Source organism: Hirundo rustica, chromosome 1 (assembly GCF_015227805.2).
Source record: "Hirundo rustica isolate bHirRus1 chromosome 1, bHirRus1.pri.v3, whole genome shotgun sequence".
Taxonomy (NCBI): Eukaryota; Metazoa; Chordata; class Aves; order Passeriformes; family Hirundinidae; genus Hirundo; species Hirundo rustica.
Genome location: NC_053450.1, coordinates 142304936 through 142325504, shown reverse-complemented (window position 1 = coordinate 142325504; position 20569 = coordinate 142304936). Strand labels below are relative to the sequence as shown.

At 39.2% G+C, this 20569-nt stretch overlaps 1 protein-coding gene across 5 annotated transcripts in view; it reads left to right on the top strand.

Annotated features, from left to right (window-relative positions):
• Nucleotides 1–20569, top strand: part of NRP1 (neuropilin 1) — a 114149-nt gene that overhangs the window by 52290 nt on the left and 41290 nt on the right. For all 5 annotated transcript variants that reach the window (XM_040068709.1, XM_040068623.1, XM_040068537.1 and 2 more), the window contains exons 6-7: nt 7391–7546; nt 10261–10427. In XM_040068709.1, coding sequence (XP_039924643.1) covers nt 7391–7546; nt 10261–10427 — 323 coding nt within the window. The remainder of the gene's footprint in view (nt 1–7390; nt 7547–10260; nt 10428–20569) is intronic.

Below are 20569 nucleotides of genomic sequence, written 5' to 3'. Positions count from 1 at the left end.
TAAACTGTCATGCTAGAGAGATCCTTGCATGATTTATGTGAAGTGAGTTGAATTAAAAAAAAATAGAGAAAATTGTTTGTATATTCATTCAGTAGAGCATATCATAGTGTGAATGATTTTTTTTTTTTTAATGAAATATGTTCAATTTTAACAGTTGGCATAGCATAAACCTCTGTGTTCAGTGGTAACATGTGATAAACCTCCTACACTAAAATGAATTAAATGTGAAGCCTTATAATGAGTCCTCAGATTTTCACAGCTAACTCCTAAGTATAGCCCAGACATTTCCAACCAATTGCAGGAACTGGACTTTGGGTACTGACCCTCTGACTTGCAGAGGAACTCTGTTACAGACCAGCTGTCAAAGCAGAGAATTTCTTTGCCAGAGAAAATGTGGTGTCCATGCAGTTGAAATCACAGTGACTAAACAATTACCCAGGTCAGTAAACAGTCACTGAGTTATTCATTCAGGTGGCTTCAGTGACTGGGCACTGCAGGGTTCCTCCATTATAGTGCTCTCTCTTCCAGCAGTTTAAGCAAATCCAAAGGTTTTATCTTAATTTGTTAATTTATAATCTCTGATTAGATGGCCTCATGTGTCAGGGTGGGTGTGTTGTGTACCCTTCTGGAACATCTCTGCCATCTCAGTAATTTTCCACTTAGTTGTTGACCACACTTGACCTTGTGCACATTCACTAAGTGCATAGCTAGATATTAGCTAACCCTATAGAGCCAGAGAGCCCTCATTTCACCTTCTGCCCAACCCCGTATCCCTGTTTTACACTGAGTCTGACAAATAAAATAGCTGCTTGATTTCTCTGCTTTTCATGTACAATCTTGGGTCTGCAGGGTTCAAATCTTCCCTAGGCAGAGCAGCCATGTACCAGAGCCAAGGGCTGCAGCTCCAGCCTAAAAGGGATTGTTCGAGCTGAATGCCCAGCATTTAGGATGCCCAAATGCCTATATGAGCTGTGGAAACAGCTATGTAAAGCTGATTATTAGTGATGCCTTTTTCACTGTTTCTGTGTTTGGCATAAGCTAATAAAGAGAGGCATCTTGAAGCTGTCCTTTTTCTTCTTAATTTTTAATTTGTAGCAAAGTTCAGTAACTGAAGATTTATGTTGCTTGTGTTAGGCACTAATTACAACTATTTCAGTTTTACACTTGTGTGATGACCTGTATTAATAGAGGGGGTTTTGTTTGTTTTATGAACAGCAGTGGAAGTTTCTGCAAACTGCTGATCCTACATAAATATTTGATTTAAATGAAAATATATAACTTAAGGAATATATCTTAATAACACATTAAACTTGCCTGTTTTCCTAAATAAATCCCTGATATAATTTTGCTTAAAGCGTCCATTGATGTTGCAGGAAATATATGTCTTTTAACATATATTTGCACTTTCTTTATTTTATGCTTAATGGATTTATCATGGCTCTTTTCAATCCATTTCAATAAAGAGTGAAGAAAGACCCGTAACAGTAGCTAAAAGACTATTTAGTATTTAATACCTCAATTAGGAAAACAATATTTTAACAGTGCATTAATGATGTCTGGAGCATTTAATAATAGGTTTATTTGTATATAGACCAAATCTGTCCTGTAGAGCTTGCATTTATACTGATATTAGAAAAGATGATCCAGTAAATTGATTTACATGTAATATAACCAAAAAGAAATGCTTTATTGTCAGTGCAGAGGGTTTCAAAGCATTAATTTCTTGGTTCAAGGAAGTGGCTGAGCCATACTGAAGACCAATTATCAACAGGCATTATCAGCCTTCCACAAACTGTCTCATAAACTCTCTGTACTCAAAATGATCCTGACATCCACTAAGGGTACTAGCATGTTTACTTGTAAATATTCAACAGAATTTGTAGGCTGGAAAAATGTTCTCTTAGATACAAATTGTTGAAGGTTGCAGCAGTTGTAGGGAAATGTAGGACAGCCAGCAGTCAGTCTCTCTTGTTTAACTTAACACTGCAAAGAATGATGGAATGTGATTGCTTTTCTATAGTTGCATCGCAGGATGAATCCCTGAGAGGGAGAACTATTTCAGCTGAAGAGCAAAGCTATCACAGGAAACCACTGGTACAACCTGGCCATGAACTGAAGATAGAGAATGTCTGGATACTGGAGAATATATAGAGAGAGAGTATCTGGGGGAAAAAAAAATCTAATTTGCATCCATGTGGAAACAGTAAATTTCTACACGGTGGTAGATTAGACAGTATGGTTCCCTTTGATGGAGGGAGACTCACACAGGGTGACTCTTTGAGCCATTTGTCCATTTAGTCTGTGCAAAAATATTCTACACTTTTAACTGAAACATGAGCATGGTTGTGTGCATTTTTAATTTGCTGGTGTACTCCCTTACACAGTTTTAGCACACATCAATTTGCACTTTCCCAAGAAATTCCTAAGCATGATATGGAGGACAATGAAAGCCAGGGATCATTCTCAACAAGCAAGTTGGACATGGGCAGCCAGTTTCAAAGGGAAGAGCCCCACAGAGGCAAGCTATGTCACACTCTTGGTCTGGTGGCAGGAGCAGTCCCTGGCTACTGGCTGCAGGTCCAGGGGGTGTCTCCTGGCCTTCTCTGTTTAGTGACATATCCATAGAAAAGGAATTTATTTTGCTTTGTTTTGAAGTGCATTTTTTTTGAAATGCATTGCTGCTCACATGCCCAGTTGTGTTAAACTGCAATAGTTGTGTTAAAGCTGCTATTGCATTGATTTAAGTGTGACAGAAGGATTTTTTAAATATGTGGAAGAAATTCACATCCTTCGGTTCACATCCCCTGCTCCACAGCAATGCAGCTGTGGTTTTTCTGGGATGATGGCAGTATTGTAATAGGAGAGAGAGAACAGTTTTTTGGAAAATGATTGTGGTCTCAACCAGAGCAGAATTGGATGGACAGCCCCCTGAACATGCATCTCTGGGAAACAGGCATCAGCATTTGAGCCAGGCACAGTGAGTCCCTCTCCTCCCAGCAAGGCACAGCATCCCACTCTGACTTATCCAAATGTCCACTTTAGGGCACAGTCAATGGACGTCTGGAGTTCCTTGTCTCGTTGACTATACTAGAAGCTATGAATCCCTAAGTCAGATGTAAACTTTAGATGCCTAAGTTAGAGTAGATAAAATGCAACATAAGTGGAAAATGTTTTCACTATAGAATTTGATAAGCTACAGTCACTCAAGATCAGCAGGAAATAAATTTGTTGTTTTATACAGTTGTGATTATTTTTTTCTTTCCTTTCCCCTAAAAAAGCAAAAAATAAAGAAGAGAAATGTTCTTTTAAACAAATTCTCACAATGATGTTTAAAAGGATATGTCAAAGTCAGTAAGCTTCCATTTACATTTTACTTCTACGTAATTTCCATTTCACTGATGGAAAACAATTTTCTGTTAGAGATTTTGACAGCAACTGTAACAGTCATTCAAAAAGACGTTAATCCTGAAATGCTCTGTCACAATCATGGAGTCCTCAGCCTACCTGGTTGTCCTTTCAGTAGATTGAAGCTGGCAAGTGCTGAGTATTTGCTCCTTGATTCTACAAAATACGTGCTTATCTTTGAAGCATGTGAACAGTTAGATTGACTTTGAAAGGAATTCACCAAGGACACTCACAGGACTGAAGTTAAACAGTGGTGTAAGTGTTTTGCTGTTTCAAGAGGGGAATGGTAGGCATTCAGGAATGCTTCAAAACTGGCATTTTGTTTTGTGAAAAAAACCCTGTTGGAGAATATCTGAGAACTACAGGTGCTTGTTGCAAATATTATACAGAAAAGAGACCATGATTTGAAAGAGATAACAGGTGGATTTAGAGCAGGAGAGTGAGTAGATCTCAGAATAGAAAGATAAGATTTTGCATGAATAAACTAGATACCAAAAATATCTTTGCCCAAGGCACAGATATATCTCAGCCAGCATCTGCTGAGAACACTCCATTGATGACTTTGAAGAAAAATAGCCCACTCAAAACGAGGACTAGCTGTAGTGATGAATTGCACATATTCATCATGCAGCTCTCTTTGAAACTCTATAGGATGTCTACTAGGGCTCAAACGTAATTTAAAGAAGTTTATGTATGGTTTGAGAACCACAGCCTAAGCATTGCTGCTGCAGTCAATACCACAAGAGCTTCCACTGAATTACAGAGCCAAGCAGAATGCTTTACTGCAGTCATTAACATCAGTGCAAATGAAGGTTGCTATTAATCTAAGTGTGTTTCCCCTGTTGTGGTTGCTTTCTACACTCTTGTGAGAAGCCATTAGGATGTAAGAGCGTACACAAGCTCAGTGTAGTTGACAACTGGAATGTGAGGATGGAATTTATTTTTTCAATAAAAATCATAGCGATGTGAAAATACTGTCCACAACATACCTACGTACCCATAAAGAACAGCTTTAAAATTAAATACATTTCTAGTTAGCATAACATTTGTTTTAAGATTTTAGAAATCTGATATACCTTTTTTCCTTGCTTTTTTGGGGGGGGAGGTGGGACAAAAAAGCTAACATTTCAACTAGATGGATGAAAGTGTATTTCAGTAAGTCTCAGAATTTCCTCATATCAATATTTTTTGTGCAGAAGGGCAAACAATAGTAAAGAAAAGAAAAATCAGTAAGGATAAGATTTCTGTTTAGTCTTGAACCACCAGCCACTTTCTATATATTTTGCACTCCAATACGTAAACCTTTAAAAATACTTATTAAGAATAATCAAGGATTTATTTAAGCTATAGAATTTAATTCTGCATTTTGGGAAACGCACACAAAATTGGTTTTTTAGTTGTCCCTCCATCTTTTAACCAGAAAGTTACTCAGTTTTCCACTGTACAATACTCTGCCAGTGGAAAGAGGAGCCAAGGTCTCAGATATTGCCACAGCCTGGGCAGTCAGTTGAGGTAGCTGGCTCACTGAAATGCCTTTTGTTCTGCAGGTAGTGTAGAAGCATCCCTGAGTAAGGACATAATCCAAGTGACTCACATTCGGAGTAGCCCTTCCTGGGGGATGCTGTCATAGCAAGATGATGGTTCACAGTTAGAGGCTGTCCTAATGACTTTTCAGCACCTTCTGCCCTGAAATTCCCATCTGGAACTCTACACAGTCTATCATGAAATCCCATCTCATTTCCTAAAGAATTGTCAGGAAGATGGTAAAAAAACCCAAAACAGTGGCATAGTCTACCTAAAGAGACAGCAATCTCACCCCTGAGTGACTCCTCTGATGGGTTTCCTGCACAGCATTTATTTGATGTAGTGACACACAAAATATTTGATAATTTATTATCATTCAAAAGTTTTCAAGACTTGAATGGAAAAAGAAAATAGAAAGGGGAAACTTTGTGTTAGCTATTTATGGAAGAAGGAGAATATTTCATCTAGTTGTGCTCAGATCAATATCATATTATCTCAGCAGGCTGAGGTCTACATCTTGCACAAAAAAATTCAATACCTCTTTGTGTCACATTCTGCATGGTTTTGGCACTTGCATCCACATAGCTAGCAAAGGCAGTAGTACTGTGATGGCTGGGCCAATCTGTTGAAGACTCAAATGCATAACACTAAATATGTCTTAAAAATTATAAACCAGTGAGTCATGGGGAATCTTAAAGCCTGTCTGCTTTAAACAAAGTTCTCTTCTGTTTGTCGTTTCAAAGAGGCTTCCCTACAGGAAATGGGAGGAGAGCAGTTCAGAGTACCATAACATGGTAGCCTTACCCTCCTTATTTTCTTGCAGTTTAGACCATCAGCAGCAGCTATAATTTGAAAGCCATTCTGAGAAAGAGTAGGATCAGTGCTGTTTTCACACAGAAAATGCAAAAGTAAACAAAAACAAATACAAAACCAAAAACCTGCAGCAACTGGAATGTGGGAGCATTATTGTGTGTTTCTAAAAAGCTGCTAATGCTAACAGTCTAAAACAAATTTCCCTCCCCAAAAACTAAAATCATGAAGCTTTAATGATTTCTAGGATGAGGAAGAATTCAACTCAGATCCTTTATACAATGTTTCATTCTATCCATGCTGCATCGAACAACCTTAGTGGAAAAAGTCTGAATTGGCAGGTATTTCAAATGCCATGGGATTGCCAAGGCAACTGAAGACTAACTGTGGCCAGAATATGGATAGAAAAGCTCATGCTGGCAGCAAGAGCTCTTAACATCTGAGCTCCCTCTTTCTGGCAACTCTAGGGCCTTACAGAAATGTGTAGCTTACATAATAAAGTTATTCCAAGCTGGAACTGTTTTACTTGATAGAAAATGCCAATAAATGACTGGAAAATTATGTTAGCTGTAGATTTTCTTTGAACTGTGAATAATTAGGATATCTAAACATTTTATATTTTAAACTGAAAGTGTAATGGACTTCCTAGAGGAATGACAAGGTGTTAATTTAAGCCTGGAAAGCCAGTAGTGTAAGCATTAGAATAACGCCTCATGATTATTTTCATGATTGACTCCATGGGTGGGTTTGTGCATTATCTTTTCTTATTGTTTGTAAGCACAGATGTACCACCATTCCACAGCCTAGGGACCTATCTGTAGGGAATGCTCAAATGCTAGAAGGCCGCATATGTTGGTTGTGAATTGAGTGGCCTAATTAAGGAAAAAGATTATCTCACTGCTCAGGAAATGCCGAAAAATACCAAAATCAGGTTTATACAGTACTAGCATGAAGAGAGACCATGTCACTGTATATGTGTGTGTGTTCTGTGACATGGAGATACACTTAAGAAATTCTTGCTGTTTTGAAAGGTTTAAGATTTCACTCTTAAATTCTTTTACAATATTCTTTAATATTGACCATATGGGCAAAAGAACTATGGGGGTCTGAAAGCCTAAATAAAAGGGGATGAAGGGTCATTGGTCATAGCCTCAATATGAGTCAATAATGTTTTTCAAAGTTTGAGATGAAATTAATAGATCATCTGCAGTATAGAGCATAAAACCTGGAAGGCACTGTTTGAACTCCTCACAGCATCTTGTGTACCAGGCTGGCAAATCAGACAATTCAGTTGCTCTTGTCATAAATTGGTGCTTCAATCACCACTTTGGAAAATACTTGTGGTGCTTTGTATGTGTAATTTTGTGCATTCCTGCCCTGTCTGCACACTTTGAAGGACACTTTTTTCAATCCTGGCTCTGTACATTTTCAGAGGTTCATGGAGTGCTATCTGGAGCATTTCAGAAGAACGATTGCTAGTGTAGGATAAACAATTTATTGTTCATGGCTAAATTTTTGATGGCGTTGTTATTTTGATTTGTTACAGAGGTTCACTGTTTCCTGCTGAGGACTGTCTTTGGGAGGATATTGTAGTGGCACCTATTTTTATAGCAGCACTGGTAGTTTACTATTGTATGCTGTTTCTTTGCAGTTGGCCCACACATCGGGCGTTATTGTGGGCAAAACAACCCAGGACGTGTCCGGTCTTCAACAGGGATCCTTTCAATGGTATTTTACACCGACAGTGCAATAGCGAAGGAGGGCTTCTCAGCAAACTACAGCGTGTCACAGAGCAGTGTCTCAGAAGGTCAGTATTTATCTATCCCGCAGAGATTCTTGGAAAATACTCTCTGTTATGTCTTCTTGCACACCAGGTGTTGCCTGAAGCTTTAAAGAAACCTTAAATAAATAAGATGGTGGAGAAGGATTTGTTCTGTTTTCCTTTTTCCTTTTTTTTTTTTTTTATTTTTAAAGAACAGCTGCCCTTTGAAAAGAAGTGCAAGAAGCAGAATTCTTCTTACAGTTTTATTCCAGTGTATTGCCAGGAAGTTGGGATAATTATTGTGAAAAACTGTGCTGACCAAGGGAATGCAGGAATGCAGAGCAATTGAACACTTGCATTGAAACAATGGAACATTAACAATGAATGCACTATCCAAACCCTTCTTTTATTACATGGAATAAGCTTTGATGATCGATTTCTTGAATAAAAAAAACCCATATAATATATGTGCTCTTGTTAAACCATTTCATAAGCGATCTAGCTTTGTTCTCTGTCTCATACTTTTTTCTCAGTTGACTCATTTTCATGCTTACCCTTTGGACAGGGAATGAAACGAAGTGAGGGAAACAGGAAAATAACGTGCTGTGTTACACCATGCCCTTACAGATTTCATTGCTTTGCTCAATGATAAAACGCACACTTTATATCAAACTCCCTCTGCTTTCTGTGTCTTACTGAGTTTCGAGCAGATTTACACAGATTTGATGTAATTGTTTAATCAAAAAAGGGACAAAAGAAAAATGAGGAAACTGAAAATTTAACTCTAACTCCACATCTCCACTCCCTGCCTTTTTCACAGCTTTCTTACGCACACGTAGGCAGGAAGAGGGAATGGGGGGCACACAGCCTCTGTGGATGGGAAGCATTGTGCCTTCAGCTAGTTTGGTTTCTCCTTATGTAGGTGCTGCTCCTATCTCTTCATAATTAGCACAAGTAACTTGCGTCCGCATGTCCACCTCCTCCGCATGTCACCTTCCCTAGGGTGTCGATGCGCCATCAGACTGAAGTCAGAAATAATAATATCTGCTATGCTGAGATGCCTTCAGCTCTTAAACACAGGACAACAGAACAGAAGTTCGTGTGTATGAAAACCCTTTTGGATGACAAGAGGAAGCATTTTATATGCTGCAGACTTAGACAGAGAAGTGGATTCTCTCATTTAATTTCAGTCACCCTTACTCTTTGTGTTGTCTGGTCACTTCCAGAGGACAGCCCAATCTATTTATCTCAGACATGAGAGGTGTCCCCAGGAGTTACTTTTCCCTCTCAGTGAACTACAGGGAAAGCGAACATGTCTAGATCAAACTAGACACTTTTTAGGTATTTTGATATTACTCCCAACTATCAGGTTTTGCATTCTTTGCAGTGGCTCATGGCTTTCCTTCAGATTTCAAGCAGGAGTTCCTTTCCTTTGAGTCTTACCCTAGTGTAGTTCAGCTTCTGTACTTCACCATGTACCTAATACACTGAAGCAGCGCAGAACTGGGGGTGAGGGCCCTATTCCACGGGAAATGCTGTTGGTATGCTTCAGTTATGGGAAGCCACAACCACAGTTACTATAAAATGCCCTGATAGCATTTCTGAATGTAAATTTTTGAATCCCCGATAAAAGATTTAAGCTATTTATTTTTTTTAAACAATACTTTAATTTTCATTGAAAACCCCAAACTTTCTTTATTTAAAGTTTATTTTTCCAACTCATGGTTGAAAATTTCAGCTGAGCACCCGTCCCTATTAAAGAAACATCAGACCCAGAGAAGGTGCAATAAAAAGGAGAATATATCCAACATATATCCAACTCCATTTCACACAGTTATTTTAGCTTAAATTCTAATAAAGGAATTAATTATATTTCTGTAGTGTGAAGTCCTTGAGCAGGAGCATAGGCACATGTGGTTTTTTCTCCTGCCCTTGTACTTGGTAAACTTTTGACATGAAGACCCAGGAGCACCTGGGTGTGAGGATCTGTCTGAAGCTAGTGGCTTCTCTTGCTTTAGTGGGGGTTGGAGCCTTTATTTTTAAAGACTGAGAGAAGATCTGAGTCCCTCTGCTCTATCAACCTTTGAACTCGCTATAGTAATTAAGAAGTCAATTGATTCTAAATTAGCTAGGTAATTTTTATGTCAACAAAAAAAAGACTGAATGGAGATGATCAACTCATTTACAATATACTACCTTACAGAAGGGGTGGTAATTTTCTTAGGTCAATAATTTTGTGGCCCAAATTCAAATTTTGTTGATCTATTTAATTCCAGTGTCCAGAATCCCAAGAGAATGACTAAAATTTTAATAATATTTTAAAGCATTTTCTATTTTTTTGTACTGAAGTAAATAGTTTTAAAGTAAAATTATTTAATAAAGCCATCTAATTTGTCTTTTCTGTCTTTATGCATAATTTTGAGGTGAACATACATTATTCTATATTATGAATCCACAGGAGTGTCTGTGCTAGCCTAGTGCAGACACTTCTATTGTCCTATACTGAAATGGCCACAATACTGGGCTGAAAATATTTGTATAGCATTATTATTGCAGGAATTGCCATGGCAACTCGAATGGCAGTATTAAGAATGACACCATAAGCCCAACACTGCCTCACTTAAAGTTGCTTAAGTATTCAAAGTCACATAAAATAAATTCTTTAGATATTCATATTCAAAGCAGGAAAATGTTCTTATTATTCAAAGTCTAAATCAAAAAGCTGACCATAATAATGATGGTAATTTATTTTTCTTCAGATTTCCAGTGCATGGAACCGCTAGGTATGGAGTCAGGGGAAATTCACTCTGACCAAATCACCGTCTCCTCCCAGTACAGCGCTATCTGGTCTTCAGAAAGGTCCCGGCTAAATTACCCTGAGAATGGATGGACCCCAGGGGAAGATTCTATCAGAGAATGGATACAGGTAGAAAGATAACATTTTCAAGATGTTTTTAATAATACTCTGTGGAGTTTATTGGATGTGGAGAATGCAAAAGAAAGAAAGAAAAAATAACACAGTGAAGTACTTCTACATAATTTAAGAATCTTTGCAAGTGAATAGCTCATATTCCCCATTAGACAGACAGAAAAAAAAAAAAAAATACTTACTCCCAAAGGCATAGAAAAAGAAAAGGTCAGGAAGATTAATTCTTCTACTTCCCACATCTATTGTTTTTGCAGTCTTCTGGGCACAAATAACAGAGATTTTGGTTTAGTGGAAAAGTCAATATTAGTTTAACATGCACTTAAAGTGGAATGTCCCAGTAAACTGAGTATGTGCTATGTCTCTAGCTGATTACGGTTAAGCATTAATACAATGTGGTGTTTTCATGCACTCAAATTTCACCTCAGAAGACCTATGTCCCTTCTAGAATGTGTTACTCACAGAATGAGTTCAATGGTCTCTGTCTGGTGGCTATTCTTCCATATCCTTAAGCACAACATTCCATCCAAGATGGGCTGCCTTGGCTTTGCTCTGCTAACGCAGGAAAAATCCTGCAAACATTTGTTACTATGACGAGGTTCCTTGAGTTCAGTCAGTCTCTTTGGGCTTGTTGTTTGCTATATATTATCAGGCCCATAGCTGAATGGTGCATAACTCCTGCACATGTTCGGATTATTCATATCAATTACTGTGTACAAAAAAAAACTATAATAGCAGGCAAGTATTAATATCACTATATGAAAACCTACTGATTTTCCCCAACTTTAAGCTGACTTATACTACGTCTGAAACCTAGATTCTATTTCTGTTGGCAAAAGCTAAGAGAAATGCTTAAGCATATCATATCTATATTACTAATATTGAAAACTTGTTCGTAGATTTGAAACGTTCCTCCTACTTCTGTTATTTTCTATAGGAAATTACTAACTGACATATAAAAACAATGCCTTATTAGCCTTTCATACAAATGTTCACACTGATGTTTCCTGTGAGGTTTGATGTCTGCAAGAAAGCTCAAAAACATGTTGAGTAGTAGTTAGTAAAGGCAAGAAAGAGGGGGAAGTCTTTCATTTCTGATCCCTGGCACACAACGGGACTCTCAGGTGTCCTGCTTGGGGGCCCCTATGCATCCTGCGCTCTTGGCAGTCATGTACAATGGACCTAATCAGACTTCAGAGTGGCAAAAAAAAAAAAAAAAAAAAACCTGTTGATCCTTTTTCATTACTTAGGAATAAACATTAAAATCTCCTCAACCTTATCTAAGTGTAAGACTTGTTATTAATCATTGCCACTTGCAATCCATGGAATGCACATGGAAAAAGGGTGGAATGTATCAGGATCAAATTCCATGTGCTGCATCTGGTTGGAGGGCCGCCACTTTTCCTTTGTTTCCTTCTTTTCTGCTGTCACTTGCACATTTATGACCAAATAATCAAAACAAGAGAGTTAGTCAAATCTCATTCATGTGTTCTGTGCGCTTATTAACGTTATCAAAGTTATGATAACTACATACCTATATATTACCTCTATATATATTTCTTAATCCTTTCACTTAGAACTAGATCTTTCTGAGAAAAAGTTTCAAAGAACTTCTTTTGACCATAAACTTCTTTAATAACAGACGCATAACAGAATTCAAACTACTCCAGGTTTTATGCTTAAAACAGCTCAGGGTACCTCAGGCCTCCTGCACATGAATTTCTCGGCCTCCTTTTCCTCCTTCCATAAACCAAGTTCTCAGGGGCTGAAACAACCACCCAGATAAATTTTAGCAGCATTTTGCTGCCTCCAGCTGGAGGAGGCATCCGCCGGAGGAGGCGTCCGCCCAGAAGCTGGTGGTTACTTGCATGCTGTGCTGCTCATGCCCTAGGTCTCATCTACTTCACCCAGGTCCTGGTCTGGAAAAAGCAGCATGAACCATTTCCCTGAGCAATCCCTTGGACACCTCCTTCACTGCCCAGGGCCCATGTGGAGGGACCAGCATCCCCAAGGCAGATTTCATCACAGAGCAATATGGCTGTAGCTGTGTCCTCTTGGCAGGACTGAGCCTACGAAGTCTTGCTTGAAGATTCATTGCATTGAGTAGAGATGCTTTACACATGCTTCTGAAGAATTGCTAAGTAGTTTCTATCACTCAACCCATGTAGCAGAAGCAGCTGAGCTAGTTCACAGATTCAGTATATCATCCCCTTTCACAAGGTACAGCACCTTAACTCACCTTTGGCTCAGATAATTCTTGTTTGGCTCTGATTATGCTTATTTTATTGTGGTTTAATTCTATCCTGATGCTGATAATTCAAACTTCCAACTGTGTTCTAAATGCTTTCCTGTTAACTGATAATCCTGAGATCAGTGCTAAGGGCTTCAGACCACCAGACACCTCAAAGTGCATATGAACCTCCATCTTCTCCAAAGTCTTGATGCCACTGGCAGTAACTGCATGTTGTGAATTTGTGTCTGGATAAAATATTGAAGTCCTATGCTTTCTCTGTACAAATATCCCTGGGAACAGATGTTCATCTCCATAAGAGCTTACAGGCAAACAACCAAGGACATGTAACTGATAAAGTACTCCAAAATTACCCATAGGAAAAAAATGTAATATTTTATAAAAAGGAGGAAGGCACTTGTATGTGAAAGACTGAGGTCACTTTGTTCTGCTTTGTTGTGCGTGCTATTGTAAACTAGTCATTTATGTGAAGTATTTGCCTTTGTGCAGTGCAGCATAAATGGATTTTTGCTGCACAGTGCAGAACTCTAGAAGATATTCAACACCAAAAAAATAAAGCTGAAGGATACAGCAATGCTGAACTTAGAACTTCCAAAGTGAAAATGTCCACCCATGTGCCTTTGTCTGTGAGACAGAAGTTTTGTGTATATCAGTTAATCATTAATTTTTTCATAATTGCAGGTTTCCATTCCTCCACAAACACTGCAGCTGGTTAAATAGTGTTATCTGCCTTTGAGCTGCTAATGCGCATATGCAACTAGGGCATATATATGAGCTATGTACAGTCATACATGGGCAGAACAGCTTGAAAATTCAGCTCCAAGTATTAATTTCTTCAGTGTGTTGAGGGATTTTTGTATAGGGGAAATATTAAAGTTCTCCTTTCCCTTCCTTTTGCCTCTCCCTTCAAGGTTAATGTTATTTTAAGACAAAAGAAACAGAAAACCTTGCTGAGTATCAGCCAAAGGAGATTGGTATCTATAGAGGACATCTAGAGGGCATGAGATATTATTGTCTCCTTTGAGCTGTTGAAGCATTTTGGACCATTTTGACAAAAATAATTAGGAAAATAGTGTTGGTTTGCTATTAGTAGTGGATTTGCATGAGTTCCATCTGTGGACCTGAAACCCATTCTTTTGTGAAAAAACTAGATTGCTCCTTTGTGGCTGACGGGTATGAACTCCTGAGTCCATCTGAGTGCCACCTGCTTACACGGCTCTGTTAAGTGAAAGTTGCCTTTCCCTTCCTTTTCTTAGTCGTTTGAAAATCAGTGTCAAATCTTGGATTCAAAATAACCATAGTACAGTCACACTGTAAGTCTGCACAGTACATTCTACATTTTATTTTTACCCTCAAACACACTTTGAAAATTGCTCAACTAACATGAGCTTTGGAAGTGACTCCTTAATCAGAAACAGACTCACTCTAGATTGAATTTCTTCTTTAAAAACACATTAATAAGTCTGTGAATTTTCCAATATGAATGGAATAAAGATATGCATGAGGGAGCAAGGGCTGCCAAAAATGTGCGTGAAGGTAGTTTATTGTTATATGGGATGTTATTAGCATCTCAACCTTAAGCTCAGCCTACTTGTTTATTGCACTTACGTTTTACACACTTGACTGCCCTTCAGTTTGAAACAGCATAATTTAAAATTAAAAATAAAACCAGCCCTTTAATTTAATCAAGAGCAGGGCACTGCCATTGCTATGTAAGTCATTGTCCCTCATTAACGTATCCTTTCACAGGAAAAATAGTATAGTGTTTCCATTTCTGTAATCTGAACAACAAACATGTTAATAGGTATCAATTACCAGGCAGTTTCAGTACTTAGAACCAGTAAGAAGGCCCATGCAAGGGTTTCACATCTGGTTTTAGTGAAATTGTTCCTGTCTGTGGTATTTAAAATTTAAAGAACTCCTGTTATTGTGCAATTGGGAATCCTAGGGGAGTACAACGTTAATGAAATCCATAATGCGCAAGGATTTTATGATTGCGTTTTCAAGGCATTCCTTCAAAAGGGACAACTGACGCCTGCCATGGCAGCAGTAATTGTGTTTTTACAGAGTGGATTTAATGTTCACATTTGAGAAAGCAGCTACATTTACACTTATCTGAAAAAATAACATGCAAAATCTTTATACTTAGGGGTCTTTTTGCATCTTATTTCTCAGTCCTTTGAGGAAGAGCCACGGGCCATTGTGCATGGCAAGACCTTCTGGCTCAGGGATGGCCCGATGGGTTGAGGCCAGCAGCCCTCGTGCAGGAGCAGGGGGAGCTCCAGAGGAGCACCCACAGGGAGAGGTGTGGTCAGCTAAAGACACTTGAAACCCGTGTGTGTGGCTTTGAGGGGAGACTGATTGCCTATTACCAGGGTCACTGGGAGCCTCTGCTGCCATCAATCCTCATCATGGGGTGGCGTTTCAAACCCACAAGGAGCAACACCTTCTGGGTACTTTTACTGCAGGATCTGTATGTTTTCTATCAAAATGTTTCTTCTAATGCATAAAACACAAATCTTTGTGCTCCCACCAAGCTGGTTGACAGTTTCTGGGTGGCACAATTTTTCTCTCATCCTGTAACAGTGAGTGAGACCTCCAGCTTGCCCAGAGACCAAAATGTGTTTGTTAATAACACAAGATGTTCAGTTCACATTATGTGTAGGGTAGGACAAAACCATAAATACATCTTTAAGAATTCTAGTATCAGATCAAGGCTTTGCAGCCATAAACCAAAAAGCACTAGTCTGGTACAAACACACTCTGCCATTTCAAATTTGTTCAAAAAGGTTAACAGGGGGTTAACATAAGTAAACATTATGCTCTGGATTGAGCATTATCTGTCATTCTGCAGCTGTCATAGGGCCATACATTAAGACGGACTCCTTATTGTGCTTTCTGGCTAACAGGACATAAATCCAGCTAATCCAGCCCAAATTTATACCGCTGTGTTTTCCAGCAGGACACAGACCTGATACCAGTTGTAAACCTGCAGACTCAGAGGTTGGCACAGGGAGCACTGTCTGGCTCGTCTCCCTCTGGGCTCTGCCTGCCAGTCTCTATCTCACTGCTCACCCATCCCTTTGGTACCTACAACCCTTGTGGTAATTTAAGACCTCTAGACCAGTCAGCCCGAGGAATGTCAGCTGATCTGGTTGCAAAATTCTCCCTCTGCATCTTGCAGCATTCAGGAGTCTGGAGAAAGGCCAGAGAGGTAACAATAGTTCTCAAAAAACAGCCTGGGAGATCCCCCTTGCCTTCACTGATTGAAATATCAGTTGTTTATTTAACACTAACTCTGCTGTGCAAGGAAAATACACTCCCATTGATTTAAAGCATTTCTCTGTACGTACTACTTCACCAGAATTGAGAGGGAACTCAGAGATGGAATTTGCCTTCTACATTTGTCTTCATTCCTTTAGTTTTTAACCTACATTCTTCATTATTCGCTCCTTTGTAAGTGAAACCCAGGAGCATACATCACTGATGGGAACTGGTATATAGATTAATACTGATTTATTTCCATATCACTTCTGAAAATAATTGCAGTTCATCATTTGGTGTCTCGACCTTTCATCTGTGTCATATCTGATCTCCTTATCAGGTATTCACTTAAAAACATAGTCAGTATTTATATTTACTGCTGCACAGCACATTTGTTTCATTAACAGGTTTATTCTTATGTCAGGCAGCTGTTTAGGCTGACTTTATCCAGCAAGCTTATCTAAATATTACATATAAAAACTCATGGATGTGCTAGTCAACAATGCTGTTATTTTTATTATTATTTCTGTTTCTTTTGGAGTTTGGTACAGAAGAGAAGTGCAGCATAATGCAGCATAGAATAACATGAAAAATAGGAGATCTCAGCCTTCCAGGTCTCCTGGCCTTTGAAGGACTGCCTGAGAGCTGGAGTTCAAGGCTTTGTGGTGGGGCTTGCCCATCATTAGGGAGCACACTGACATTAAAGCACAAAAACTGTCAGTCCTTTGTCTTCTCTACTACTTTAGATTACAAGTCATGAATTTGGTTCATGTCATTTTACAGTTCATAACTGCACTCCAGAAATCACAAAAAGCAGAGTTAGCTTTGTGTGGAAAAGTGTTACAGTTATCTTAGCGGTCTTTAACATGCTTTGCACATGGGCAAAGAATGACAAAAGAATATTCCTTTCTGGAAATCACAGCCAGCACAGACTGTGACACAGTGCAGAACCGAGGTTAATTGACCCAGCAGGATACATTCATACCTTTATTTACTGTGACATGGGAATAAATGGTAGAATTTCACAAAGGCAAGTACTGAAATTAGACTAGAGGGAGAGGGAGAAATAAAAGGGCCCTACAAAGTATGAAGGTTTTTTGATTATTCAAAGTGCTTTAAGAGCTATTTTAGCACCAGAAAGTTCGCATCCACAGATTTATCACTCTGGGGAGGCTGAAGAGATGCTCAGAGAACTGTGCAAAACCATTGGCAGCCTTATTGCTCCAGAAGTGCAGGTGCAAAACGCAGTTTAGAAGAAAATCCTCTCTACCTCCCTCTGACATGTTTCAACATCAGGCCTAATACAGAGGGGAGTTCTGTGTGGCTTCAAGCAATCCTGAGTGCAACATATGGAGGAGCAGCAGAAGCAGAGCCCCTCCGAGCCTCCACTGCCAGCCTAATCATTATAATAGTTTCAGTTTTTTCAGGGGATCCATTATGCAGAGATCTGAGTAGTTTGTATGTAGCTCTGTAATTACCTATGCATCCACTTCCCAGTCCAGCCCTACATCCCCTCAATGGCTGCAAGACAGATGGCCCTTTAGAGCTGAGATAGCAAATTAAAAATGTGTCCACCAAAAGGACTGATTCAGCAACTACGAAAATAATTCTGTAAATTTGTCTCACTTTCACTAGTTGGTTCCAGGAGGCAAAGAAATTAAAATCTTTAAATCAAAACTAAAACTAGTTTTAAACTAGCCACCAGAGGCTTGTTTGTGTTTGGTTTGGTTTTGGGTTTTGGGTTTTGGGTTTTTTTTGGGGGGTTGGGGTTTTTTTGTTTCCTTTTTTGGTTTTTCTTTTTTTTAATCACATCTTGTTCTTCTTTATTTCACAGAAATTAAATCCACTTATTCTGTACAAAGTGGTTCTTCTCTCCCTTTTGTTTTTCTTTTAGTTTTTCCATTCACCAGGTTCACCTGTTTGGCTTGACTGAAAATATTTGTTATAGTTTGCTGGGTTTTAAGCTGCCATCACACCAAGAAATAAGTGGTTTGTGCTGTTCTGCTGGGTAGGGGAGCTCTCCCCCAGGTGGTTTGCAGACCCTGTGGGGGCTGAGGCAGCCTTGCCCACCCAGTACCAAGCAACACATCTTAAGCAACACCCCAGCCAGGACCTTCTGCAGATGTGAAGGAAGGTATCTCAGAGGGAGATTTTTCTGAGTCTGGCAGAAATAAATTAATCTATGAGACCAGGCAGGTGTCAGCCTGAGGGTGAGGTACAGCTCAAGGCTAGAAGTTAAGTGACTAAGGGCAGTGGCTAGAAACAGAGCCTTGGGTAGGAACGCACAGCTGAGGTGTGGTATAATAAGCAGAGTTATTACTGAGCTAAAGGTCTCTGTTCTCACGGGGCTGACCCTGGGCTGGAGATGAGAGGTGTGCTGCTGAGTGCTTTGCAGAGACGATTATGCATTTTTATTCACCCTTTCCACACCTGCACAGTAGTATGAAGCTGTAGAGCTCGTGAGTCCTATGGGCCCTTCCCCATCCCAGCATCCATGCTCCAGATTTTCTGTTGCTGAGCTATTATTTATTTACCCTGTCCTTGTGTCATCCTGCTTTTCTGTCCCAGTTCAATTCTGTTCTGCCCATTAGGTGACATTTTCACAGCAGTAGCAAAATAGGTAGAGTGGAAGGATAAATGAGATTTCTTCCAAGTGGTAAATACCTGCCCTTCAGAAAGCAATTTGTCTTCTTCCCTCCACAGAAAAAAAGACAAGAAAAGTATCTTTCAAAAAGGAAACACTTAATTTCATTTTGTCTTTGACTCTAATGTTTTCATTTAAGGTTTCAAAAAGTCTTTAAAAAGGCACCAGAATAACCTCCAAAGCTGACTGGTAAAACAAAAGCTGCTCGCAGAGAAAATACAGTTCACCAAACATTAAGCTGAGATTCAGTTCCTCTGTTTCCAGGCACAAGTGGCTTCTCATCAGGGAAGTACTGTTTATACATAACTTCACCAACCAGCTGTACCTGTGTAGTCTGGTTTTTCTCTTCATTGCAGAAGACTGTGCTGAAAACTTCAAGCTAAACTCATTTCTGGTGTTGATCCTCTTGAAGATGACGAAAGGATCAATCTGTCCTGTTACGTATCAGACCAGGGTATATTTTAACTGGTTGTGTTTAGGTTACAGATTATTGTACTAAAGACTAAAGAGGCTTTCAGCCATGACAGACACAGGAGCAGGTTCTTCTCCAATGCAAATACTATTAACTTCAGGCTGTGGACTGAAGGGTTAACATAGTGCAGAATAATTTTTAAATGTTCTTATCAGGCCTTAAAAATTACCTATCCATAGCAGGATTTCCCCCTTTCATGACAAGCTCAACTAAGAAAATACATCCTGTGTTTATTTGTAAAAGCCACAGCACTTAAAAATCTTCTCTATACATACTTGCAGATAGAGTAACTTTTAGATAGTAGAGTGGGGGTACAAAGCCCAGGCACCATTATCTAGCCAAAGAAACCCTGGAAATAAAATCCTCCTGCCTGAATTTTGAGCACGTTTTGCTGAAGGAAGGACAGGGAAGGACAGAGATGGGGGCAGCCAGTGTACCTGGTTTTCTTCAGCTCTTAGAGGAAGTTGTCTTGGTAGTCAATGACCTGTGCCATTCCCTCTGCTGTCCCACTTCCTCCTCTGGCACAGGACAAGAGCACCACTCTCAGCAGCAGGTCTTCCAAATCACAGCCTCAGAAGTATTTAATCTACATGAGTCCATTTCCTCAAAGCTGTGAGGGACGTACCAGAAAATGTGAAATAATCTTTGCATATGCAGTCTGTCTCTCATTCTTCACCATACATTTACAGCACCCCCACCACACTAAGTGTAGCTACCTGACATTTTTCTAGAAGGTGGCAAAACCTCATATTTTAAAAAAGCAGTGACTTGCTTGGTGACCCAGCAGTAAATTAAAATCATCATATACAATGAGTATGAAATAGAAAATCGAATTTTGGTGCAACAAAACTGACAGTTCCATTTAACAGAGAATAAATGAATCCAGACTCCTGTGTATGAATGCCTGATTTAAAGAGACTGTGCCGATTTTCCAAGATGAGAAAGCCGATCAAAAGAAAATACATGTGTTTCCATGTGACACAGGTTGTACACCTATTCCAGTGAAATTAGGCTTAAAAAGTATTATATCACAGACACTGGCACTTTTTCCTCATTTTGCTGTGATTTTTTATAGAAAACCCGAAGCCTGAACTTTCAAAAATACCTGAGTGTAGTAAATTCCAGTTATTTCAGTGGAACTGGCACTGAACACAGTGATTGCACTGTCAGACCTATCTATGCCATAAAGGTGTGCTGTCTGAGACAGGACAGGTTTAATTTTGCACAATATATCATCCCTTGCTTAGCGGCTTCCTACCATTAGCATAGGTATGCTGTGAAACAGGAAGGAGAAGTTACTACTGTGTGTTTAAGCGTGTAGTATTGTACTTGTACTCAAAATACCACAATTATAAATCAAACCCTTCTGCTTGTACCCCCTGGTTTTGATAGGACAGCAGCTGGCACTGCTGCCAAAAAATCCAAAAGAACTTAATAGGCAAAATTCAGTTTTTTCTACCCAAAGTCTGGTTATTCGCATGTGAAGAAGTCTAAGAGAGAAACTTTGGATT